We start from the raw sequence: 27706 nt of genomic DNA on the forward strand, positions 1-27706 counted from the left end.
GAACAAGCGTCACATCACCCTCATCAGTGTCTATGCTCCAACCCTCCAGGCGGAACCAGCAGAAAAGGACAAGTTCTACACCGACCTGCGCAACCTCATCCAACGCACCCCTACAGCCGACAAGGTTGTCATCCTGGGCGACTTCAACGCTCGTGTCGGCAAAGACTCAGAAACCTGGCCAGGAATCCTGGGCAAGCATGGCGTCGGCAAGTGCAACGACAATGGGCGCCTCCTGTTGGAGCTCTGTGCAGAACAGCGGCTTGTCATTACAAACACCCTTTTTCAGCAGAGGGACAGCCTTAAGACCACCTGGATGCATCCCCGATCCAAACACTGGCACCTCCTGGACTACATCCTGGTGCGAGAAAGTGACAAATGAGATGTGCTCCACACCAGGGTCATGCCTAGCGCGGAATGCCACACTGACCACTGGCTGGTTCGCTGCAAGCTCAACCTTCACTTCAAACCAAAGCCCAGGAACAATAAAGCCCCCAGAAAGAGGTTCAATGTTGGAAACCTGCAGTCAGACGAAGCGAGAAGAAACTTCCAGGCAAACCTCAAAGCAAAGCTCGACGATGCAATCCGCCTCACGGACCCGTCCCCTGAAACCCTCTGGGATCAGTTGAAGACTACCATACTGCAATCCACTGAAGAGGTACTGGGCTTCTCCTCCAGGAAAAACAAGGACTGGTTTGACGAAAACAGCCAGGAAATCCAGGAGCTGCTGGCAAAGAAGCGAGCTGCCCACCAGGCTCACCTTACAAAGCCGTCCTGTCCAGAGAAGAAACAAGCCTTCTGTCGCGCATGCAGCCATCTTCAGCGCAAACTCCGGGAGATCCAAAATGAGTGGTGGACTAGCCTCGCCAAACGAACCCAGCTCAGCGCGGACATTGGCGACTTCAGGGGTTTCTACGAGGCTCTAAAGGCTGTGTACGGCCCCTCACCCCAAGTCCAAAGCCCGCTGCGCAGCTCAGACGGCAAAGTCCTCCTCAGCGACAAGATCTCCATCCTCAACCGATGGTCAGAACACTTCCAATCTCTTTTCAGTGCCAACCGCTCAGTCCAAGATTCCGCCCTGCTCCAGCTCCCTCAACAGCCCCTAAGGCTAGAGCTGGATGAGGTTCCCACCCTGGATGAGACATATAAGGCAATCGAACAACTGAAAAGTGGCAAAGCAGCAGGTATGGATGGAATCCCCCCAGAAGTCTGGAAGGCTGGCGGCAAAACTCTGCATGCCAAACTGCATGAGTTTTTCAAGCTTTGTTGGGACCAAGGTAAACTGCCTCAGGATCTTCGTGATGCCACCATCATCACCCTGTACAAAAACAAAGGCGAGAAATCAGACTGCTCAAACTACAGGGGAATCACGTTGCTCTCCATTGCAGGCAAAATCTTCGCTAGGATTCTACTAAATAGAATAATACCTAGTGTCGCCGAGAATATTCTCCCAGAATCACAGTGCGGCTTTCGCGCAAACAGAGGAACTACTGACATGGTCTTTGCCCTCAGACAGCTCCAAGAAAAATGCAGAGAACAAAACAAAGGACTCTACATCACCTTTGTTGACCTCACCAAAGCCTTCGACACCGTGAGCAGGAAAGGGCTTTGGCAAATACTAGAGCGCATCGGATGTCCCCCAAAGTTCCTCAACATGATTATCCAACTGCACGAAAACCAACAAGGTCGGGTCAGATACAGCAATGAGCTCTCTGAACCCTTCTCCATTAACAATGGCGTGAAGCAAGGCTGTGTTCTGGCACCAACCCTCTTTTCAATCTTCTTCAGCATGATGCTGAACCAAGCCATGAAAGACCCCAACAATGAAGACGCTGTTTACATCCGGTACCGCACGGATGGCAGTCTCTTCAATCTGAGGCGCCTGCAAGATCACACCAAGACACAAGAGAAACTTGTCCGTGAACTGCTCTTTGCAGACGATGCCGCTTTAGTTGCCCATTCAGAGCCAGCTCTTCAGCGCTTGACGTCCTGCTTTGCGGAAACTGCCAAAATGTTTGGCCTGGAAGTCAGCCTGAAGAAAACTGAGGTCCTCCATCAGCCAGCTCCCCACCATGATTACCAGCCCCCCCACATCTCCATCGGGCACACAAAACTCAAAACGGTCAACCAGTTTACCTATCTCGGCTGCACCATTTCATCAGATGCAAGGATCGACAATGAGATAGACAACAGACTCGCCAAGGCAAATAGCGCCTTTGGAAGACTACACAAAAGAGTCTGGAAAAACAACCAACTGAAAAACCTCACAAAGATAAGCGTATACAGAGCCGTTGTCATACCCACACTCCTGTTCGGCTCCGAATCATGGGTCCTCTACCGGCACCACCTACGGCTCCTAGAACGCTTCCACCAGCGTTGTCTCCACTCCATCCTCAACATCCATTGGAGCGCTTACATCCCTAACGTCGAAGTACTCGAGATGGCAGAGGTCGACAGCATCGAGTCCACACTGCTGAAGATCCAGCTGCGCTGGATGGGTCACGTCTCCAGAATGGAGGACCATCGCCTTCCCAAGATCGTGTTATATGGCGAGCTCTCCACTGGCCACCGTGACAGAGGTGCACCAAAGAAAAGGTACAAGGACTGCCTAAAGAAATCTCTTGGTGCCTGCCACATTGACCACCGCCAGTGGGCTGATATCGCCTCAAACCGTGCATCTTGGCGCCTCACAGTTTGGCGGGCAGCAACCTCCTTTGAAGAAGACCGCAGAGCCTACCTCACTGACAAAAGGCAAAGGAGGAAAAACCCAACACCCAACCCCAACCCACCAATTTTCCCCTGCAACCGCTGCAATCGTGTCTGCCTGTCCCGCATCGGACTTGTCAGCCACAAACGAGCCTGCAGCTGACGTGGACTTTTTACCCCCTCCATAAATCTTCGTCCGCGAAGCCAAGCCAAAGAAAGAGAAATCCAGAGTTACATTATGGCAAGTGAAATTAACATTTTATGGATCAGTTCTTTGGGACATTATAAAGATTTGATGAATTCCCAACCCAATTCATGTAAATGTGTCGAGAAGAAGTTATCAGTTTCAAGGTCTGTCAAAATTGATCAACTTTTAAATACTTATATTTAAAGTATATCAGCAAGTTCCTTTCTATGATTATTACAAAATGATGACAATAAACTCTATCTTTGCTTGTTTTAATGGGGAAGAGGTATTTTTCCCATCATTTCCTCCACACCAATGGTTCTCAACCTTCATCTTTTCATCCACATCCCACCTTAAACAATCCCTTACTAATCACAGACCACCCGATGACATGGGGATTACTTAAAGTGGGATGAGAATGGAAAGAAAAAGGTTATGAACCACAGCTCTACAGCAAACACTGACCTGCATTGAAAAGTCTGCCATTACAGGTTTATGTTTATATCTAGTTCAGTTATTTCAATCCACACCATCTTTTGTGCTTTGACAACTTTCGGACACCCTCAAAACTGTACTAATTAAATATCAGTGAAGTAAATTGTGCATTCATTCTACTGCTTCCCATTTTTGCTTACTTACACTCTCCTTGTCCTGATGCAGAAGGCCAACTTTACTGGCTCTCCACATCTTCTGGTTGGGTGGCAAGAACGAAGGACCAAGCCTCTGAAATTTGGATATTTAAAAAAAGAGAATTGAAATATGCAAAAAGCAGTGAAATAATTGCCCACATTAAACTAAAATCATTTAAAATCGCTTGTTTTCCTCCTTTCACAGGCCTAGAATCCTGATTAAAAAGATGCACCAAGTCCCCAACATTGGACCAGAAAGGAGGATCCTGCAAGTCTTTGAGCTGTTGGAAGAAATGCAGAGGCTAACATGTACGGATGACACCAAGCCCAACGAGATCAGTCCCATTAATGTAGTTTCACGTGGATACACGAGAAAACAGAAAAACTTGAAATGACATCAGCCCAATAAATTAGCCTTGTGCTTTACCCAGCAGAATTGCCTTTCATTTCTTCACACAAGATCCTCTCCAACAGTGTTCCAACTTATGGTGCTTGCAGATAGAAACAGCAAAAAAAAAGCAACACTGCTTGCAAATTAAGCTGCATTTAAGTTGCGCCACTACGAATGCAATTGATTTAAAATAAATACAAATCCCAACTTGAAAAGTGTGGCATGGTAAGCTTAACAGTTAGTGCAACACTATTACAGCGCCAGTGACCTAGTTCAAATCCCCCAACATCTGTAGGGAGCTTGTATGTTTGCTCTGTGACATGTGCCATTTTGCTCTGAGTGATCCGGTTTCCTTCCACCCTCCAAAATGTACTGGATGGATAGGCTAATTGGGGTTCAATGCTGGAATCAGTTTCTACCGTGTTGTAAATAAATTTAACATTTAAATTTGAAAACATTCAGCCCACGATCAAATTGTAGCTGATATTGCAAAATACGGATACAATTTTAAAACTCTCAACTCACTGTGATCTACAATGGAGAGGGAGTTGGGGAAGTTCTTCTGGATCAGAAAAATTTAATGTCATGAACATGCCACAAAATTCATTGTTTTGCAGCAGCCTCAATAGTGCAAACCTTTACATAAGCCAGTTTTCAATATAATAAAAATAGAGCAATAAAAAGAAAAGACAAAGGAAGTATCTAATGTTCATTGATCATTCAGAAATCTGATGGCAGAGGGGAAGAAGCTGCCCTTGTGCCACTCAGTCTGTTCTTCTCGGGGAACTGGGATAATTGAGGATGCCCTTTTGAAGCAGGTGGGAACCTCCGAATGCAGCAGCGAGGGATTGAAAATAAATTGAAAACAATAGATGATGACATTGCTATTACAGTGCAGGATTGGAAGGTTTCTAACCAGTAGATAACACCCACCCCAAATCTAATTTGATGAAATGTGGGTTATTTACAGATTCTCTGCATGTGGAAACTCAAAACATCAGAATTCCAAATTTAAATGTCTTTATTGTTCAGAAAATGAAATATATATCCTGTACAGGTTTTAAAATGGATGAATTTCAATATAATCAATATACATTTTTGATTAATCATAGACAATATTTTCCAGTGTAGATAAAATGAAAGATCAAAGTCCATTCAGTTTTGTCTATTCAGCACTCAGCAGAATCTCCACTTCTCTCAGCGAGAAACATCGAGTTCCCAAAATCACGCTGTATTTTTGATAAAAGTGAAGCATTTTTACTTATTAAAAAATTCTGCTCCTGACTTAGTTACTTTATAAAATAAACGATGCATCCAGTGCTGTTACATTCACACTTACAATTGTAAAAACACAAGAAATGCTTCAAATAGGTTGAAATTGTAAATTGAACTCAAGATATGCATTTCCCATGTAAATGCACCTTGATCACCAGTTGTTTTAAATATCCAACACTTTCTATTTGATTTTTTGAAAATCACATCAATTATGCTTTTGCAATAAAACAACCAATTTATTGCAAAATAAAGTGTGGGACAATAAATGAGGGGTCTGTAAAAATAACACATTTTTAACAAGAGAGAAAGTGATTTATATCAGCAGAGGGTCTCATCATTTTGCATTCTCCCCAATATAACTGAAGTTTCATACAATTAAACAGATTAATTTAAATATGACACAACTACAGAAGGTCCTGAAAAGTTTTAAAAGACGAATAGCACGGTGTCTCAAGGGCACCAGGTAGTCTATTAAGCTTCTACAATGGGTTCAATTTAGAGCATTTACAATGATTCTGGAAAAAAATAATGGCAAGTGAATTGAAAGAAATAAGATACAGTTCAAAAGGAGATTGGGACAATATTCCTTCAATCTTGACTTTTTTGCTAAATAGACTACAGTCAAAATGCAATTGGCCATGCCACACAAAAATCTCTGCAGGTAACCTGTCAATGTTAAGGCTAGAAGAGGCAAATATTTCCAATGACTGCAAATAGAATGGAAACATCTTTGCATTAAAATGATAAGTCAGAGTACCTAGATTCCAGGACAGCATAGCTCTGTGCTGGGAAACCTGCTCCACAGCCTGCAGAGCAACGCCCAGCATGATTTGAGGATGAAGTCCCTGCTGTTTCCTAGAAGCTGTCAAGTTGAAAATAGAAATGTTCTCTATAAAATGGATAGGGAATGCAGAACTATACAACTGAACATTCCTTCCACTTTAAAGAGATGTATCCCTACAAAGTATTAGGGCCCGTGGAATCAATGGGCATTTGTTTACTTTTTAAAATTCCCTACAAAAATAGAACTATTCTTCAGCTTCCTCTCCATTAGTGAGGGGATAACAGCAAAGTCCAAGGCACTTCAGGTAATATTAAAATCTCCAATGTCAGGAGAAATAGTAATTAGAAAAAAAATCATTTTGGTACAATCATAATTTTTCAAAGATTTGAAAAAAAACATAAGCTCAAGAGAAGAACCTTGGAATTCATAGTATGGGAAGAGCAAAAATGTACTGAAAACAAAGGATGGAGTTTTCAAGTAATTTTAGCTGTTGTTGCAGATTGGTATGATTGAAAATCCATATTCGTGGAGAAGGCAAAACTGAAGATAAGTTTTCAGTAGTTTATGATAGGTGATCCCTTTGACCGCATTTTTCAACAATAATGCTTTTGCAATCTTTTAATAAAGCAGAAACAATTCAAAAAAGAAAATACAAGTCAAATTCAAATAGTACAAAAATCAGACAAATCTGCAATTGCAGTCATTCACCTCGTTGTAAAGGCACTCCCCAGCAAGACTAATTTCTCTTAAAATATAGTTTTTATACAAATTACTGTGCAAAATAAAGCAGTTGTTAAATGACAGGTAGCAATCTTATTTTAAGATGAATGAATAGCTTGTTAAAACATCAAATTGTACAATAATGGCAGATTGTGAGAAGCCTCAAAACTGCAGCAGGCACTCCAAATATTATATTACATCCACCACCAAAACTCCATTCTTCCAGCAGCATCAAGTACATTTCAACAGCATAAAGGGAAAGAGTGAATTAGTTTGTGTTTAAGACAATATTTGGAGAATCACACTCACAGCTTCAAGCTCCCCTGATAAATGGGCATTTTGCATGAAATTAAACCATTTTGCCATAATGTATCTAATGGAAATAGGACTCCAGGTGGAAAAATAAGTTTTCACTATTTTTGAATAACTAGGGGAGATATTTTGTTTGCCCAAACAGAAATAAACTTCATGGAACACGCTTCAGGGAAATGAATATACGTCCAACTTTTGCATGCTGAAGATGTGGGCAGAATAGAGTCAAATTTTGAAACATCCTGGTCTCAGCACAAAGTGATTTTAAAAGCATCAATGTAAACTCAATAACCAGGACTTTAGCCTCATGCCCTCCTCCAGTTACTGCTTTCCAAATGCATGTAGCACCATGCCAAATAGATGGATATCCGCTTCTGTTGTCAAAATAAAGGTTGAATGAGGAAACACTGATGGGACAAATTTGAAGAAAATGGGTAACAAAACAGCTTTGTTCTCAGAGAGGAGGAAACAGTAAACAAATCCATACAGATGGCTAGAAGTTGTAAGGCTGCACAAGAACAGTCCCAGGTGCAATACAATTCATGATCAAAGACATTAAATATATGGATCCTAATCCAAATATTAGCATCCTACAATTGCATATTGAAACCTAAGCAGCAAAAAAAAAATCATGTTCTGTATAGATAAGACTACTTCAAGGCACAAAAGGGTCTAAAATTCTTAATTAAAACCACATCGAATATTGCATCTGATGCCGAAAATATTCTTTAGGGAGAGGGGCAAAGGGGAAGGAGCAGAACATTTCAGGTATAAGAGGAAAAATAAACATTGGCTCAATTTAAATTCAGATGATGATGGGTTTTGACTGTAAATTGAAGGAAACTAACAAATGAACAAGATGGAATGCATACAAAATAAGAATGCAGTTATTGATCAACCTTAACAGATTTAACAGAGCACTATTTCCATTATTTGACTTTCAGCTTCTTAATATGCTTGTAAACTTTTACCTGTAATATTGCACTGGAGATAAATGCAAATTCAAAGATCAACAAACTAGATTTAAAATGACAATTTTTATTTCCTTTTTAATTTGTGCATTTCTACTGATCTTTAAGCACACCTAGTCTAAAATGTGCATAAAAATTCTGATTGCACAGATCTGTGTAAATGAAATGGAACCATACAGTTCTGCATGGAGTTTAGATTTAAGGTTTGAGGTATAATAAAATGAAGATGGTGCATCTTATCAACCCAGAATAACCTAAATATGTATGTGTAATTGAGAAGGACTGGTTTTGTCTTTCATAGAGCCATGCACAAGCTGCAGTCAGCATGTTTGCTTGTAATGCAAGTGGCCTTGGGTTTAGTCTCCAAAAACAGATCAGCTTGCCAGAGCTTAATTTCAGCTACAACTAACAAATCTATCCATCTTCTTGTATGACAACAATAAACATGAAGTTTCAATCATCTTTCACTTCTCATTAATTTTAAATGCAACTGCATCACTAAGTTATTTTCTCAAGCACCGGCTTCCATTGCATGGAGGCAGTTTTCTCCCAACATCACTAGTAAAATCAATTTAAAGTGTCTTCAGTTACTATGTTAAACTTTGAATACTCATTCAACAGGTACAATTACCTTCAGAAGTACCAATTCCCTCGAAAAGAACTCCCCTTACATTTAGTGATCTTTTCTTGCTCTGCCTGCGTTCATGTTCTGTAACCACCATTCTTTATCAAAAGAACATGCAAAACAACGAATTAACAAGTCATCTCCAATTTTCAAGATTAGTGACAGCCTGAAATAACCCAATGTTATTCCATGGAGTGGTACAAGATCTGTGACTTTTAACAACTCTACTTTGAGCTTTCTTGTACTTTTCTTTCCAATTACATTTGCTCCATCCATTTATACCTTACTTTTTAAGTAAGATATTGCAGCTCAGTAAGTTACCATTTAAATATAGCCAAGGTAAAATATTTTTATCTCAAATTATTTTATACAACCAAATGGTATTTTCAACAAGTGAAGTAGAAATGTGGCAACAGTCTTAGGAGATGCGGACTGATTTAAATGAGCAGGTTGGGATCTGAGTTGTGAAAATGCACTTCTCCAATCAATTTGATACGGTTTTATGGTAGCTGTGGTTACTCAAGATCTGAAGACATGCACAGCTCTTATGACAAACTGTCTACAAATTGGGCATTCACTCATGCGCTTTCCACACTTGGTACACGTGACCATATGACCGCACTCAAGCAGTACACAGTCAATTGGAGAATCCATGCATATTTTACAAATGTTCTCATCAATAGCTGATGATCCCGTCCCACCTGCACAAAATAAAACAACAATTAATGGAAGACACCTTGACTGAGCATCATGGCATATTTAACAGAGGAAAATAGTAAGTAATATCCAAATAAACAGTAAAGTCTTCTGTGGATATACAAAAAATGGTTCTTTGTTCATTGGAGTGCAGAAGAAAGAGGGCATAACAGGATAATGTTGTTATTTCCGTTATTGGAAGAATCTCAAGTGGGGGAACTGAGAGGTGGGGGCACAGTTATGAGAAGAAGTCATTTAAAATGTATTGAACAAGAATGCAATACACAAATGTGCTGGAGAAACTCAGTGGATCACTCAGCATCCATAAGGAATTATGGTAACCAAGGTTTCAGGCTTAAGCCCTTCAACAGGTACAAGAAAAAACAGACAGGTGCCTGAATAGAAAGGTGGAAGGATGGTGGGAGGAGAGGAGGGAAGAAGGGGAAGGTGAAGGAGGAGTACTGGCTAACAGGTAAGAGGTAACAGGAGGGCAGAAGAACACAAGAATTCCTGTTTGCAGAACTGATGAATCTCTGGAATTCTCGACCTCAGTTGTAGAGTCTGGATTAATGGAGGTATTTAAGTTGCAGATCAACTTTTGAAAGATCAGAATTGAGGAACTGGCATAGAAAAGGGGCTGAGACTTTTTTGACTATATCAAATTCCAGGACAGGTGACTCAATGGAATTAGTTTGAATGTCATGCATGAATACAGAGGGAGAAAGGGAATATTTAAATAAAGTTAAACAGAGATGGCAGGTTTGAGTTAACAATTGAGAGCAAGTATTTACAACCCAAATTCCACTTCAGAATTGTTTGCCAATGTGCAGTAGCTCAGTAATTTAACATTTACTGGCATTACACATACTTTCACTCAAAGTTATCCAGATATCTAAAATCTGGAAAGCTCCAAAATCTGGCAAGTGGGGAGAAAGGCGGCAGCACAAGTCAGGCAGCCGGGGGACTGGCGGTTGGGGGAGGCGGCCGGGCAATTGGAAGGGGTGGGGGTGGATATGACAGCAAAATTTGGGTGGGCCTTCTGAAATCCGGAAAAATCCAAAATTCGGAACACACTGTCCCCCAAGGGTTCTGGATAAAGGATCGTGTACCTGTACTATTAGAAAAAGACAATTTACACTGGCTTGGTGGGCATTTGTTAGGTGAAATTTGGGGTTCTTTTGGCAAGTATCAGATTCAGAAATGTTTTTAAAACAAATATTGGATAAAAATGAAGAAAACATTCAACTCCCCAGCACTAACATCCATTACCGGGTGAATATTGTGCTCAAAAGTAAAATCTCCACATGAAACAAGAACGGTTTTTAAAATGCTACTTAAGGAACTGTTTTTCCTCTTTCTCAGTTTTGATCATTTGTTCTATTAAGTCACCTTGGGTCTGTGTGGCTATCATCACCTTACTGGTTTAATTTTTTTGGTATTCTTTCTATGAAATAATATTGTGTACCATACAATATAATGAATATTTAAAAGCTGCAAATCTTACCATCTTGAGTTTTGAATTCCACAGCTGCAAAAAGAAATCAGAAAAAGGTACATTAAACAATGTAATTAAATGCCAAGTTTAATTATCCAATTCTGTGCATAAACTTCTCCTACCCTGATTCTGAAGGTCTTTTTGTTCATTGTATAACCTTGTCACTCTCTCCATTAACTCCCATTTTTCACAACACCCTTTGTAATTTACAAAGTTTCGTGCTAGTATTTCTTTTAGCTGGCGCACCGAGAGAGCTTCAATGTCTTCCACACAGGTCAAGTCTGATAAAGAGGCTCTGTGCCGGCCTGCGACAATGACCTCTTCTGAATCGACAGACTAGAACAAATCCAAACCAAAATAGAATGATGAAAGGTGTACATATGGTAACAGCACCACTAAAAAAAAATGGCAGCGCTGCCAGAGCGGCTGCAACAACAACGCTGATGCTGGTGTGGAGCCACAGAGAGCAGTGAGCGGAGACAGTGCTTCTCCACAGGGTTCTGCCGTCCAGTCCAACTGTCGATGGCTCCGTACAAGGTTTAAACTCTTTGTTAAAGAAGCTGATGGTGTTTTATTTTAAAATTCCGTGACCGCCAGGTCTGGGCCCAAAATGGCGGCTCCCATGTTCGGCACAGCCTAGAGGGATTGCAGACTCTGGGGAAGCAGAGGACCAGAACACAGGGAGACCACCCCCTGTATGAGAAGGAGGAGATGACCATATGGGATGGTGTCCATTTTGCAGCTGACCAGTGAAGGGCTTTAAGGCTGAAGAAGACACAGAGGATGGACTGTTGGTGACGAGAGATGAGGAACCCAACAGGCTGTGGACAACAGGAGAATGGCTCATTTCTGTCTGAAGGGATACCAAGTACCAGAACCAGGATGCAAGAGTGCTGAAGGCTTCCTGATAGTGTCAGAAATTCAGATCTGATGCTCAGGTTCCTGATGGTTTAGACTGGAGTCCATGTGGCTATGAAGGCTGTGGGTGCACTAGAGGTGAATCCACACACTTGGTGACTCTGGGGGATCTCTCTCTCTTGCTTCTCTTTCTCTGCCAGAGGCAAATTTTCTGCTGATGGCAAATCAGTCTGGCTTCTAGCAAACAAAACCAAATTTCTTGTAATACAGTACATCTCCAATTATCCAAAATCGGATTCTCCGATACCCTCATTTATCTGAAAATTTTTTGGAGCCGAACTGACTGCGGACCTTAGGCTGTTGGCTGCAGCAGAGTCTTGGTGGGGAGGTGCTGGTGATCAGCGGTGGCCTGCATTTTTTTGGTGAGAATTAAACATTATTTTAATGCTTAAAATGCCTTCCCTTGTTGTTTAAACATTAGTGTTTTTTAGGCAGCAATGTTGGTAAAATCAGTGAAAATTGTGGTCATTTACACTGCACCCCTCAAGTTCCTGTGCGTGTTAGTCCTGGTGCTTTTACGTGGAGCAATGTGGCATGAATCATCTGCTCGACGATGAATTCATGAGGTGAGTTTTGCAGAGTGATTTAGACTGCAGGCTTCCCCTGAAAAGTAGCAAGGGTCCTGCAGGATAAATCGCGGTGCAGGAATTGACTAAAAATTCCTGTACTTTCCTTTTTAGGCTGCCCATGTAACGGCAAATTTTGTTGATTGTGCCATTACATGCCTGGAGTTTAAAAACTGATAGGGGATTTGCTGTTGCTACTGGGCTGTTTTTTAAAAAATAACTAGTTCTACGAAAAAAAACTGTTTATCTGACATGGGCCTGGTTCCAACCGTTTTGAATAATCGGAGTTGTACTGTATTACACTTGTTTTATTACATGACAATAAAGGAATCACATATCTAATCATTACGCATTACATGTAAAAAATGTACAGAACATGTTTCACACAATTGTAATGCAATGATACCCTACACATTCACAGCAAATTTTCCAAGCTCAACCAAACAGATTTAGTGAGAAATGTAGCTTTTTCTATGTTAATCTTTTCCTTCTTCAAAGAGGAATGGAATTAACTGTAACCACAATTTTTGTTAAACTTTAGATTTCAGACTCATATCCATTTATACAACAGCAAGCCCAAGAAGCACATTGTTTGCCAAAGGATGCTTTCTGTAGAATTTTGATATAGAAGTTTGTGAACAACTAATTCTTTGTTCTGACATTCTATCCTTCTATCATGAAACAAATTCAAGATGGAGATGAACTTCTGCAAGTAGCCAGAGGGCCTATTTTGTGAGGTTGAAAAAGGCCTTGCACAATATTTTGTTCTGCTCCCTGAATTTCATTTGGAGTATTTGCAAGGTGAAAAATCACATTCTAGATGGACAGAATCCAAGCAGTGATTTGGGGAGTAGTCCTTCAGCCATGGATGAGAGGCAGTTGAGAATGACTTTCCCATTGGCTTATAGTGAATCGTTATTGCAGGCGAATTGTTGCTTTTCTTGACAATGATCATAACTACGGCACGTCTAATGTCTTCTAACATACCCTATCCATTGTGGATTTGAAACTGAAGTTCCTCACCATCAAATTTTAGAACTTTAGAGGGGCTGCTGTCCCTCCTTCTACAATTACCGAAAGGATAATCTGCACCCCAAAATGTGATTTGTGACACAGCACTGATGGATTAATTAGTATTGATGTTCTAAACCTTGGTCATTTAAAAGTAGTTTCAGAAAAACCTACATGACCATTCATTGACATTACCCTAAAATGCAATGAATACTGCCTTTTTTCGAGATAACCTCACACATGGCTATACGATGCTCTTTGTTGTCAAAAATCACAAAAAAATCCGCTTAGTTAAATTGTCAAATTTCTGAGTGCCAAACTGACAGTGAAAATTAGCCTCAAGTACTTTTATTCAACACGTTTATATCTCAAAAATGGAAATCCACAAAATGAAAAAAAAAGAACATTTTCTTAGCAAATTAAACACAAAATGGTAAAAGAGAACTTCTGAAACAGGACTCAATAGATCAATTTATAAAATATGTCGATTGTTATTATAATCTGATCTTGTACAAAATATGGGGTTAGTTTTCAATGTGATACAACATTCCATGAAATTGAGTAAAATTAACTACATCACAATAAAAAAAAACTGATTTTGTCTGAAAATATGATCACCTTGGGAGAGAATAAAAACATTTGTGATTGCAAACCTATGTTTTTAATGATGTGCTTTGTCAAATGCTAGAAACAAAAGAAACTTCACTGAGTAACTAGGCGCAATTATTCAACTGACCTCAGTCTCATCCTCAAGTTGTAACTCATTCAGATTTCCTCCAGGCATTTCTGCATTCACCTGTATAGTAACAGAGCAAAATATTAACTCACTAATACTTCACACTCATATTCTAAAACTCAAAAGTAAAAACATCTTGCAATAAAGCAGTTAATGAATACAGAAATACTGGATTATTTATTATTTTATTTTAAAAAAACTTTTAGAGATACAGAACGGTTACAGACCCTTCCAGCTCATAAGCCCCTGCCACCCAAATACACCAATTAACCTGCAAACCCTGAATGTTTCTGAAGGATGGGAGGAAACCAGAGCACCCTGAGGAAACCTATGCAGATACAGGGAAAACGTACACACTCCTTACTGACAGCACTGGTTTCGGATGTGGGTTGCTTACGCTGTAATTGCATTGTGCTAAAAGTTACACAAATTGTGCTGTCCTATTTATAATTAGAGTTCATTGCTGACTTGCAATTTTCATATTCTATGCAAACAGTAATACAAACCATTAAGATTTGTGAGCCCCCAAAGGAATGCCTCAATATCACTCTTCAATGACCAAGCTCACTTTTGAAACAATGGCCACTGCTCTGACCAGGAGAAACACATTCTCAGCATCCATCTTTGAAAGTGAAAACACAATGCAGGAGAAACACAGCAGGTCAAACAATGTCCTTTATGTAGCAAAGCTAAAGATTCATAACCAACGTTTTGGGCTTGAGTCCTTCATCAAGGTTAGGAAAAATACTGGCGGGTACCTCCACAAAATAGATGGGGGAGTAGGGGAGCAGCACGGATCCAAAGGCAGGAGGCAATAGGTGGATAAGGGAGGAAAGACACAGCAGCAAGCAGGGATCACTAACTCCCACAACTACACTCCCTCACACACAGTCCAGATTTCTATTCCCTTCTCATAATTTTTCCTTCTCTGCCGCATCTGTTCCTAAGATGAGGTCACCCAGTCCAGATCATCTTAAATGTCTGCCTTCTTCCACAAATGTGGATTCCCCTTCACCACCATCAACTCAGCCTTCATCCACATCTCCTCCATTTCCCACTCATCTGTCCTGGCCCCTCTTCCCCCAGATATAACAAACACAGGATTCCCTTTGACCTTACCAACGATCCCACCAGCCTCCACATCCAACACATTATCTTCTGGAATTTCTTTTTTTTTTCTTTTCTTTTTAAAATATTTTTATTGATTTGGTGGAGAGAAATATTACGTTACATATTGTCTACATACTATTTACATAACTTTTATATAATACAGAATATCAAAATTGATTTATTCATTGTCTTGTCTACAATGCTCAAATAAAATGGAAAGTCCCTTATGAAAACTTCACCTCATATTCTAGCATTACGACATATTCATTGTTGGTTATCTAATTGGACTAATCTCTTCTACTCATAAAAGAAAATAGAAGAAAAAAGAGCCCCCCATTCTAATCCTACCCCTCCCACTAAACGGTCACCAGCAAATAATATGCAAGGAATCGAGTCTCGACTCCTGCCCACCGGACAGGACACCACCAGAGCACCCCCCAACTATGTATTCAAATTATGATATTAGTCCAGAAATGGGCCCATATCTTGTCAAATTAAATACAACATTAAAGAGATCAAGTTTGAATGTTCCATCTAATTTTCTTCAAACACAAAGCAAGACATAATATCCTGTACTCATTGCATATGAGTTGGTGCTAAACTTCATAATTTCTGCCAGATACAATATGTTCCCAGTACGAGACACACCTTCCCCTCTCCTCCCAACTCTGCCTTCTGTTGGGGCTGCTCCCTCAGTTGACTTCCTCGTGCACTCATCCTTCTCCACCAATCACCCCCTTGTGGCCACAGAAAGTCCCACACGTGCCCACACCTCCTCCCTCACCACAGTCTGGGGCCCTAAACTGTCCTTCCAAGGGAAGCAACACTTCACTTGTGCATCCATGGGAGTGATCTAGTGCATCTGGTCCTCCCTTTGCAGCCTTCTCTAAGTCAGACACAGCCCAGAAGATCGCTTTGCTGAGCACCTTCACTTGTCTGCATCAGTAACAGTGATCTCCCAGTGGCCAACCATTTCAATTCTGCATCGCACTCCCACACTCACATGTCAGTCCATGGCCTCGTGTACTATCCCACCAAGACGTTGGAGGAACAACACCTGATTTTCCATCTGGGCACTCTCAAACTGGATGGCATTAACATCAACTTCTCCAGCTTCTAACCAATTCACTGTTCTTCCTTCCTTCCTTCCCTTCGTCTTCTTTCCCTCAGCTCCCCACCCTCTTCACTCTCTACTCAGAGCCATCGCCCCTTCCCATGCTTGCTGCTGAGCCCTCCCACCCTTATCCACCCCTTACCTCTTGCCTGTGGGACCAGGCTCCTCCCCCACCATTTCTTTCAGGCACCTTGGCAAATATTTTCCTATACCCAGTGCATGTGAGTTGGTGTTAAGCTTTGTAATATCTGCCAGCTACAATATGAGGGGCTGAAACCCAAAACATTAGTTATGTACCTTTATCTTCACTAAATAAAGTGTTCTGATGAGTATGACTTGCTGAGTTTCTCCAGCATTATGTGTTTTTTTAATTTCAAATATGGTGTCTGCAGACTTTTGTGTTTTACATCTATCTTGTTAAGTTTGCCTCGGAAAAGTTTTGATAAACACAAGTCTCAACTTTCTAAACTCATTAAGAAATTCTCAATTCTTGAACCAAGTAAAAAATGGAAGTTCATGATTAAAGAATTCTGAATCAAATTAAAAAAAAAACTTAAGTATTATTTCAGTTTTCAGAGGTTTATTTAAAAAACATACCATGTTTGCCTCTTGAGAATGTCCTGGGCTATTTGGGATGGTTGCTCCATATGGTGGGGGAGCATCATGTGAGGTAGATGCAGTTGTCCCTGTGTGCATGTTTGATATATCCACACGGTAGAGAGGAATATGCACCTGACTAGATGGTACAGATGGTTGCTGTCCCATTACCAAGTCTACGAGATCCGATTTCTCTCGGCACATCTCCATGGAAATTTCATGCAGTTGCAAGTAGTCGCGCAATTCTTTTACTTTCAATTTCATCAGTTCTCCCCGGTGGAAGTCAGTGATACGAAATCTCTGGCAGGTGTGGCATATTTTAGGACTATTTTCAGATTGGACTGAACAAGACGTACAAAAATTCTTCTTACAGTCTACACATACATGCTGAAAGAGAAGAGACAATGATGGTGTGTGTGCATCATTAATAGAATCGATGCATTAAATGAAGTACCTTTTTGTGAATTTTTTATTCCCTAGATAGAACCAGAGAACATTGCAGCACAGAAAACAAGCCCTCCTATTCTGTGCTGAACTAATATTCAGCCTAGTCCCACTGCCCTGCATCCAGTCCATAGCCCTCCATACCTCTCCCATCCATGTACCTGTCCAAATTTTTCTTAAATGTGAAAATTGAGGCCATATTCACCACTTCAGCTGCCAACTCGTTCCACACTCCCACCATTCTCTGTGAAGAAGATCCCCTAAACTTTTCTTCTTTCACCCTAAATCCATATCTTCTGGTTTCTCAGCCAACCTCAGTGAAAAAAAAAGGTCTACTTGCATGTACTCTATCTATAACCTTCAATTTTATTTACCTCTTATGAAATCTCCCCTCATTCTTCTACATTCCAGGGAATAAAGTCCTAACCTGTTTAACCTTTCCCTGCAACTCAGTTCCTTAAATTCCGGCAACAACCTAATAAATCTCTGCATTCTTTCAATCTATTGACATCTTTCTTATTGTTAGGTGACCACAACTCTGCACAATACACTGAATTTGGCCCCACCAATGTCTTGTACAACTTTACCATAACATTCCATCTCCTTAATTTCTTTAAAAATATACACTAAAACAGTTTTCCAAATTTCTTCCACAATTACATGAAACAACAACATATTATTAAATTTATTAAGGATAATTATTCTGCCACATGCAGTTTGTATGGTTAATATTTTGCTTTCTACCTGAATCCTTTCACAATAACCAAGTAGTTCAAGACAAAAAATCTTCAGATCTTTTCAAATGTATTTGAGCAATTTTTGCACAATGGACATGAATTTCCTTCAGAGTACATTAGAAATGTAAATTAGAGGTCATTAAAATGATTCACAAGGGCAAGACTATGGACATTGTACACATGGATTTCAGTAAAGAATTTGACAAGGTCACTCCTGGTAGGATAATCCAGAAGATTAAACCTACAATAATTTGTTAGATTGAATTCAAATTTGTCTTGGTTTAGTAGAAAGGACAGCAATACACAACTGTTACTCCTCCCCATCAAAGAATATGATGTACCATCTCTAACTCCCTCCCACAGCCTTCAACCCAACATTTCCCAACCCTGGATTGCCCTGTTCTACCTCCTACCAAAGATCCACAAATCCAATTGTGCTGGTAAACACATTGTTTCAACTTGTCCTCCCACTTCTAACGGTTTATCACTTTAGCTTGACTATTTTTACCCCCAGTCCAATTTCCCCTACCTTCATCCATGATACCTCACATGCCCTTCATCACTTCAATAACTTGCAATTCCCTGCATTCTACTGCTTCATTTTCAGTATTGACAATCAATCTTTAAACATCTCCATCTGAAGGTCTCAAAGCCCTTGGTTTCTTTCTCATCAACAGACCCAACCAGTTCCCCTCCACTAGTCTCCTTAGCCTGGCCCAAATAGAAGGGGTAGCCATGGGTACCCGTATGGGTCCCAGCTATACCTGTCTTTTTGTTAGCCATGTGGAGCAGTCCATGCTACAAACCTACACAGACAAGGCTCCTCAACTCTTCCTCTGCTATATCGACAACTACTCTGGTGCTGCCTCATGCATGTGTGATGAGCTCATCAACTTTATCCACTTTGCTGTCATCTTCCACCCTGACCTCAAATTTACTAGGCCCCTCTCTGACAATACTCTCCACTTTCTTGATCTCTAAGGAGGCAAGCTTTCTACAGAATTTTACTACAAACCCACCAACTCCCACAAATACCTCAGCACCTCTTCACACCCTGTCCCCGGAAGGATTTTTTTCCCTCAATTCCTCGGTCTAATCTGCTCCCAGATTCTATTCCAGATAATCTGGGGAAAAAAAATTAAAAATACAGCTTCCTCTATCACCATCTCTTCAATTTCCTGCACATTTATTCTAGCCCCTCTACCTCTAAACTCAACAAGGACAGGATTCTCCTGACACGTAATGGGATTAAATTCCATTTGCCAATGCTTTGCTCAACTTTTCACCTAATCTATACAGGCGATTCCCATTTTTACACATCCACAAGTCAGAAAATACACCTAAAAAGGCACTCAATTGTGTCAGTATAGCTCTACAGTATTTTAATGAATTGCATCAAAAGCCTTGGTTTCCCATAGCATTCAAAGATGGATTCACTCCAGCCCAAGTGATTTATCCAAGCTTTAGTTCCAACACATCTAATACTTTCTCCTTCTTAATAGCTTTATGGTCCAGATTATCAATGGATCCTTCCCTGAACTCTATCCTCCATGGTCACTTCCTTGGCAAATGTGTGTGGTGGGTTTATGAGGAAGGACAGGCAGGGAAGGAAGCATAAATGTGGTCAGCTGAAGGGTTTGAAATGTGTATATTTTAATGCAAGGAGTATTAGAAATAAAGCGGCATCATCTGGAAAGAGTAGTTCACGGACAAGTTTCTCTTGTGTCTTGGTGTGAGCTTGCAGGCGCCTCAGATTGAAGAGACTGCCATCCGTGCGGTACCGGATGTAAACAGCATCTTCATTGTTGGGGTCTTTCATGGCTTGGTTCAGCATCATGCTGAAGAAGATTGAAAAGAGGGTTGGTGCGAGAACACAGCCTTGCTTCACGCCATTGTTAATGGAGAAGGGTTCAGAGAGCTCATTGCTGTATCTGACCCGACCTTGTTGGTTTTCATGCAGTTGGATAATCATGTTGATGAACTTTGGGGGACATCCGATGCGCTCTAGTATTTGCCAAAGCCCTTTCCTGCTCACGGTGTCGAAGGCTTTGGTGAGGTCAACAAAGGTGATGTAGAGTCCTTTGTTTTGTTCTCTGCACTTTTCTTGGAGCTGTCTGAAGGCAAAGACCATGTCAGTGGTTCCTCTGTTTGCACGAAAGCCGCACTGTGATTCTGGGAGAATATTCTCGGCGACACTAGGTATTATTCTATTTAGTAGAATCCTAGCGAAGATTTTGCCTGCAATGGAGAGCAACGTGATTCCCCTGTAGTTTGAGCAGTCTGATTTCTCGCCTTTGTTTTTGTACAGGGTGATGATGGTGGCATCACGAAGATCCTGAGGCAGTTTACCTTGGTCCCAACAAAGCTTGAAAAACTCATGCAGTTTGGCATGCAGAGTTTTGCCGCCAGCCTTCCAGACTTCTGGGGGGATTCCATCCATACCTGCTGCTTTGCCACTTTTCAGTTGTTCGATTGCCTTATATGTCTCATCCAGGGTGGGAACCTCATCCAGCTCTAGCCTTAGGGGCTGTTGAGGGAGCTGGAGCAGGGCGGAATCTTGGACTGAGCGGTTGGCACTGAAAAGAGATTGGAAGTGTTCTGACCATCGGTTGAGGATGGAGATCTTGTCGCTGAGGAGGACTTTGCCGTCTGAGCTGCGCAGCGGGCTTTGGACTTGGGGTGAGGGGCCGTACACAGCCTTTAGAGCCTCGTAGAAACCCCTGAAGTCGCCAATGTCCGCGCTGAGCTGTGTTCGTTTGGCGAGGCTAGTCCACCACTCATTTTGGATCTCCCGGAGTTTGCGCTGAAGATGGCTGCATGCGCGACAGAAGGCTTGTTTCTTCTCTGGAAGAGAAGGCTTTAGTTGCCCATTCAGAGCCAGCTCTTCAGCGCTTGACGTCCTGCTTTGCGGAAACTGCCAAAATGTTTGGCCTGAAAGTCAGCCTGAAGAAAACTGAGGTCCTCCATCAGCCAGCTCCCCACCATGACTACCAGCCCCCCAACATCTCCATCGGGCACACAAAACTCAAAACGGTCAACCAGTTTACCTATCTCGGCTGCACCATTTCATCAGATGCAAGGATCGACAATGAGATAGACAACAGACTCGCCAAGGCAAATAGCGCCTTTGGAAGACTACATAAAAGAGTCTGGAAAAACAACCAACTGAAAAACCTCACAAAGATAAGCGTATACAGAGCCGTTGTCATACCCACACTCCTGTTCGGCTCCGAATCATGGGTCCTCTACCGGCACCACCTACGGCTCCTAGAATGCTTCCACCAGCGTTGTCTCCGCTCCATCCTCAACATCCATTGGAGCGCTTACACCCCTAACGTCGAAGTACTCGAGATGGCAGAGGTCGACAGCATCGAGTCCACGCTGCTGAAGATCCAGCTGCGCTGGATGCGTCACGTCTCCAGAATGGAGGACCATCGCCTTCCCAAGATCGTGTTATATGGCGAGCTCTCCACTGGCCACCGTGACAGAGGTGCACCAAAGAAAAGGTACAAGGACTGCCTAAAGAAATCTCTTGGTGCCTGCCACATTGACCACCGCCAGTGGGCTGATAACGCCTCAAACCGTGCATCTTGGCGCCTCACAGTTTGGCGGGCAGCAACCTCCTTTGAAGAAGACCGCAGAGCCCACCTCACTGACAAAAGGCAAAGGAGGAAAAACCCAACACCCAACCCCAACCAACCAATTTTCCCTTGCAACCGCTGCAATCGTGTCTGCCTGTCCCGCATCGGACTTGTCAGCCACAAACGAGCCTGCAGCTGACGTGGACTTTTTACCCCCTCCATAAATCTTCGTCCGCGAAGCCAAGCCAAAGAAGAAAGAAGAAAGATTAGAAATAAAGGAGATGAATTTAGAGCAGGGATCAATATGTGGAATTATGATGTTGTGGCCACTATAGAGACTTGACTGATGCAAGGACAGGATAAGTTGATGCAGGTATCAGGATTTAGATGTTTTAAAAGGGATAGGCTGGGGGAAAAGGGGAGGTGCAAGGGGGGTGGGGTAAATAGCATTACTGGTCAGGAATAATATCACAGCTGCAGAAAGGGAGGATGCTGAGGAGAGAATGTCTACTGAGTTGGTATGAAGTCAGAAATAGGTTGGATGCAAACACTGTATTGGGAATTGACAAAGACCACTAAATAGTCGAACAAATTAGTAGGCAGATTTTGGAATTGAGCAGAAATAACAGGATTGTTGTTATGGGAGATTTCCACTTCCCAAATATTGACTGGAATATCCTTACTGCAAGGGGGCAGAATTTATCAGGTATGTCCAAGGAGGATCCCTGTCATGGTATGTGCACCAGAAGACTTGTGGAGAAGCCATACTGGGTAATGAATCAAGTCAAGTATGTTGGTGTGGAGGAGACGTGGCCTCCCTGGCTGCCTGGAATGTGCATATTGAAGGTGGTCACATGACCTCCCTGTCTGAAACCAATTCGGAAGTCACATCACCTGTCAGTTAAGGTTGGACTCCAGCCACCCATTAGTGCACATCTTGGAGGCAGAGGCAGTTGGGAATGTCAAAATAAATATTTTGCTTCAGTCTTCACCAGAGGAAAAGGACCTTGGTCAAGGTGAGGTCAGAATAGAACAGGCTTGTGTGGTGGAGCATGTTTAGGTTAAGAAAGAGGAAGTGCTAGATCTTCTTAAAAACATTAGGACTGACAAGACCCTGTGACCAGACAAGATATATCCAGGTTGCTATGGGAAGGAAGGCAAGAGATTATAGGAGCATTGGCCACAGGGGAAGTGCCAGAGGATTGGAGAATGGCAAATATGGTCCCCTTGTTTAAAAGGGTAATAGGGAAATCCTGAGAATTATGGACTAGTGAGTCTGACATCAGTGATGGGAAAACTATTGGAGTGGATTCTTAAGGACAGGATTTAGAAGCATTTAGAGAAGTAGTCTTCTCAGCGATAGTCAGTATGGCTTTGTGAGGGAAAGATGTACCTCACAAATCTAAATGAGTTTTTTGAGGAGTGATGAAGTTAGAGAGGCAGATGTGGTGTAGATAGATTTTAGTAAGGCATTTGACAAGATTCCCCATGGAAGAATTGTTCAGAAAGTCATGAGGCACAAGATCCTTGAAACCATGGCTGTATGAATTCAGAATTGTAGAAAGCAGAGAGAAGTAGTGGATGGGAAGTATTCTGCCGAGTGACTAGTGGAGTACCACAGGTATCTGCTTTGGGGTCGCTGCTCTGTGATCTTTACAAGTGATCTGAATGAAGAAGGGATTGGTCAGCAAGTTTGCAGATGTTACAAAGTTTGGAGTTGTGGATAGTGTTGAAAGGTGTCATAGGTTATAACAGGCTATAGTTACGATGCAGAGTTGGACGGAAAACTGGCAGATGGAGTTCAATCCAGATAACTGTGAGGTGATGCATTTTGGTTGGTCAAACCTGAAGGCAGAGTACATGATTAATAGTGCGATACTTTTTTGAATATTTTATTTTTCATAAATAAATTCATACAATCTTTAAACTTTTATACATAAATACATTAAATACCTGCAAAACTCATCCCCCTCACTGAATACAATATAGCTTCATGTATCGCCAGTGTTCTCATTTTTGAAGGATATCACATCGTTACATACATAGAAGGGTCAAATTTATAATTGGACTCCAACATAATCCAAGTTCAGTTGCCATATCTTAATGAATGAGTCATATTTATTATGTGAATAATGTAATTTTCTCCTTGGGTATTAAACTATGGAACTCCAAGGCCCATTGAGCAATAAGAAGGGGAGAGTCAGATTTCCAGGTGATTGCTACACAATTCCTGCTTTAACAAAGCAAATATGAAATTTAGTCAGTTTGTAGCTCACGTCCATAAGGTTGCACAAAAGGTACAGCTCTGGAAGCATGGGAAAGACACTCTTGTTAGTGTTTCAGTGATATCAAGCCAGAATGGTCTTACCTTTACACACGACCAGGGTCCAATTTCAATAGCACATTTTGGATATTTCAGATTTTGATTTATGTAGTTTTGGTGACATGAGATATAATTGATAAAAATTATATTGAACCAGTCCACATCTTGCATTGATCATTGATGTCATATTATCCAAACACTAATCAGACCAACGCTCCTCTGATATTATAACACCCAGGTCTGACTCCCACCTCTTTCTTGACTTTGCACTTTCACCTTAGAGAACAAAACACATCCTAGTTATAAATGTAAGTGTATTTCCCAGCCTAAGCACCCCTTCCACTTTATTACTTGAGGTGGGACCATTGTGGGGCCCCACCTTTCTCACAAGAAGGATCTTAATTGAAGAAAGCAGTATTCATCAAGTCATATTTTTGTTTTAGTTGTTCAAAGGACATATGTAGCCCTTCCTCATAACAATCTTCAATATGTCCAATTCCTTTCTCAAACCAAGTATTTAGAATTTTATTACCAAAATTGATGGACAAAAATTCATTTTGGCAGTGGTGCTTTTGGTGATATCCACACCTTTTTCACAATTCATTCATTAATCTCATGCCAAATTTTAATCATATGTATTAAAAAAGGGTTATCTTTTTAAAAAAATTAATTTAACATTCCATTTGTAAATAAAATCCTTGGCTGCCCTCTCCCTCAATGTATGTAATCCTATTTGGATCAATGAGGGAGGGATCTCCTCTTTAAAAAAAAAAGGATGAAAGGAATCTCATCTGGGCTGATAATTTAAAAAATCTGGTATTAATCCCCCATTTATATTCCCACGTCAATTTCTCCATGGAAGTCCCAGGCACTTTATTATTCCAAATAAACTGTCCAATACGCCATTGAGTATCTTAAAGAAATTCCAAGACAAGGGATAAGGCAATGACTGGAAGAGATATTGCAGTCTTGGCATCACCTTCATTTTTCACACAAGTAACCTTCCCAACAAAAGTGATAGACGAGTTCTTCCATCTTTGTAGATAGTTTTATATCTTTCCAAGCATAGGGAGATATAGTCTGTATAAATTTTGTGTTATTATCTAACATTATTCCTAAACATTTAGTTCCTTCCAATTTCTATTTAAACCGACTTACATTTTGGTATCTTTCATAATCAAAATTTGTTAGTGGCATAATTTCACTTTTTTTCCCCCAAATTAATTTTGTAACCAGAAACTCTTCCTTATTTCTCCAGTGTGTTTGTAGTTTGGCCAAAGACTCATCAGGGTCTGATAAATACAACAGCACATCGATTGCAAACAAATTAATTTTATGCTCTTCCTGGTCAACTCTGAATCCTTTTATGTCCAGATCCTTCCTTATAACCTCTGCTAATGGTTCAATTGCCAAAACAAAGACCTGGAGACAGTGGGCACACCTGCCTACTGGATCTACTCAAAGGAAACATCATCGACATCTGACCATTAGTTATAATTTTGGCCTGTGGCTTATGATAAAGGGTTGTCATCCAGTTAATAAATATTTGGCCACTCCATTACTAATACTTGGAATAGAAATGGCCATTCTAACCGATCAAATGCCTTTTTGTGCATTCAACACTAGTTATACTTTGGTTCATTTTAGACTTAGCCAGATGAATTATATTGAATAATCTGCACAAATTGTCCAGAGTGGACAACTTTTTTGACAAAGCCTACTTGATCTGGATTTATCAATTTTGATATTGCCCTAAACTATTAGCTTGGACTTTAACCACAATCTTGTACGCTGCATTTAATAGGGAAATAGGTCTATAGGATTTTGTTTTTTTTTCAGTAGCACCGTAATAATAGCTATTAAGAAGGATTCTGGGAGCCGCCTGGTTTATCACATCCATAATAAAAGGTATCAAAAGATCATTGAATTATCTATAAAACTCGTGTGGAAATCAATCTTCCCCTGGTGACCAATTTGGCTGTAATGTATTCAAGGCTTTTTCCTCTTCTCTGGTAAAGGGGACATCCAATTCCATCTGAACTTTATTTTCCAATTTTGGCAATTCAATCAATGGAAGAAATTAATCCATCCTCCACAGAGTCACCTAGCAATTCTGACCAATACAATTTTGTATAATATTGTTTAAAAGTACCATTAATTTCTTTCGGATTGTACATTAATTTGTCAGGTTCTGTTTGAATTGCATTAATCATCCTGGATGTCTCTTCCATCTTTAATTGCCACATGAGAACTTTGTGCTCTATCTCCCAATTCATAATATTTTTGTTTCGATTTTAAAATAGTTCTATTTTACATGTTTGTAATGTATTATATTTCAATTTTTTTTATTTTCCAAGATCTTATATTTGTCTTTCGAACCCAACCTCTGGTACTCTTTTTCCAACTCCTATTTCTTTCTTCAGACCATTAATCTTCATCATGTGTTCCTTCATTTTTTTTTAAAGTATACAAAATTATCTCATATTTTAAAAAAAACCTATCAGTAGAGGGGCAATTTGTTTCACAAAACAATTCTATTTGTCTCCTAATAAAATTACAGAAATCCGTCCTTCCCAACAGCGTAGAATAAGACGCCATCTACAGACGCTCTGGCATCAATATCATTAGTGTCAATGGTGCATGATCAGACATCAATCTAGTCAGGTACTCTGTTTGGACCACTGTTTTCCAATTGTGCAGACAGTAAAAAAATAAAAATCAATTCTCATATAATAATCATGAACCTTTGAGTTGAATCTCTCACCCTGGGGTGTCACTGTCTCCATACATCTATCAAATTTAAATTCTTCATAAAAAATTAAGTAACTTTTGCAGTTTTGTCACTGACTTTGCTGCTTTAACAAGGACGGGCTCCAAGCAAAAATTAAAATCTCCCCCAACCAATTCATTTTGTCTTTCTTCCATTTCTTTTAAGAATACATTCTGCAGAAAGGATTCATCATCAAAATCTAGAGCATAAATATTCAGAAGCGTCCAGGATTCTGTGTATATCCAACAACGTGCCATTACAAATCTTCCTGCTGAATCAATGGGCACCAGTATATTTTTATTTTTATTGGAATTGAAAGAAGATGAAACAACTTGTCCCACTTTTTAATTTATTATATTCCAATGTTGTAAGGTGTGTTTTCTTTAAGAAAACTATGCCCACCTTTCATTTTTCATGTGCCAAACTCTCTTCCTTTTTATGGGTCTGTTTAAACAGTTATTATAACTAATACATTTTAATGTTTTACTCGTATTCATATTTATACATATCCAGTTCTGCCATAGACCCTTCTGCTTCTTCATGCAGTACAATGATTTTTCCCTTTTAAAAAACATGTGCAATGGCAAATGCACTGACAGTGACAGAGCCATTTTGTAAAAACTCCCCTTCTCTGACACCTTTAACTTCCCTTAAATCGGGGTACACACCCTTCTACTATTTTACTATGTATTCACCCTCTTCAAAGCTCTCCTTAAATATTTCAATATTACTTTAATTAAGCAATGAAAGACAATTCAAAATATAACTCTCTTTTTACTATTACGTTATGTTCCTTGTTCCTTTCTTTGCTTAACCAAGTTTGCACTAAGGTCTTGGAAAAACCTCCAGCACTTTCCACCTTCCAACTCGACTGGGCCATTATTTTCCCTGGCATATTCGACTGCTGCTCTTAGTGTTGCCTCCTGATCCTGATAACTCACGAATCATACCAGAGTCTGTCGTGGTCTTTGATCATCTGGTCTTCTTGGGCCAAGGGTCTGGTGGGCTCTC

At 40.7% G+C, this 27706-nt stretch overlaps 1 protein-coding gene across 5 annotated transcripts in view; it reads right to left on the reverse strand.

Annotated features, from left to right (window-relative positions):
* Window positions 1-4913: 4913 nt before the first annotated feature.
* Window positions 4914-27706, reverse strand: part of LOC138736084 (E3 ubiquitin-protein ligase rififylin-like) — a 64604-nt gene continuing 41811 nt past the window's right edge. For 2 of the 5 annotated variants that reach the window (XM_069884975.1, XM_069884976.1), the window contains exons 2-7: window positions 23971-24201; window positions 16841-17227; window positions 14020-14079; window positions 10911-11124; window positions 10798-10821; window positions 4914-9298 (exon numbers count right to left, since the gene is read on the reverse strand). In XM_069884975.1, the coding sequence (XP_069741076.1) occupies window positions 9117-9298; window positions 10798-10821; window positions 10911-11124; window positions 14020-14079; window positions 16841-17227; window positions 23971-24096 (993 nt within the window). In that variant the 5' untranslated portion in view covers window positions 24097-24201 and the 3' untranslated portion in view covers window positions 4914-9116. The remainder of the gene's footprint in view (window positions 9299-10797; window positions 10822-10910; window positions 11125-14019; window positions 14080-16840; window positions 17228-23970; window positions 24202-27706) is intronic. The other 3 variants (XM_069884974.1, XM_069884973.1, XM_069884977.1) reach the window with 2 other exon arrangements.

This window comes from Narcine bancroftii, chromosome 6 (assembly GCF_036971445.1).
Source record: "Narcine bancroftii isolate sNarBan1 chromosome 6, sNarBan1.hap1, whole genome shotgun sequence".
Taxonomy (NCBI): Eukaryota; Metazoa; Chordata; class Chondrichthyes; order Torpediniformes; family Narcinidae; genus Narcine; species Narcine bancroftii.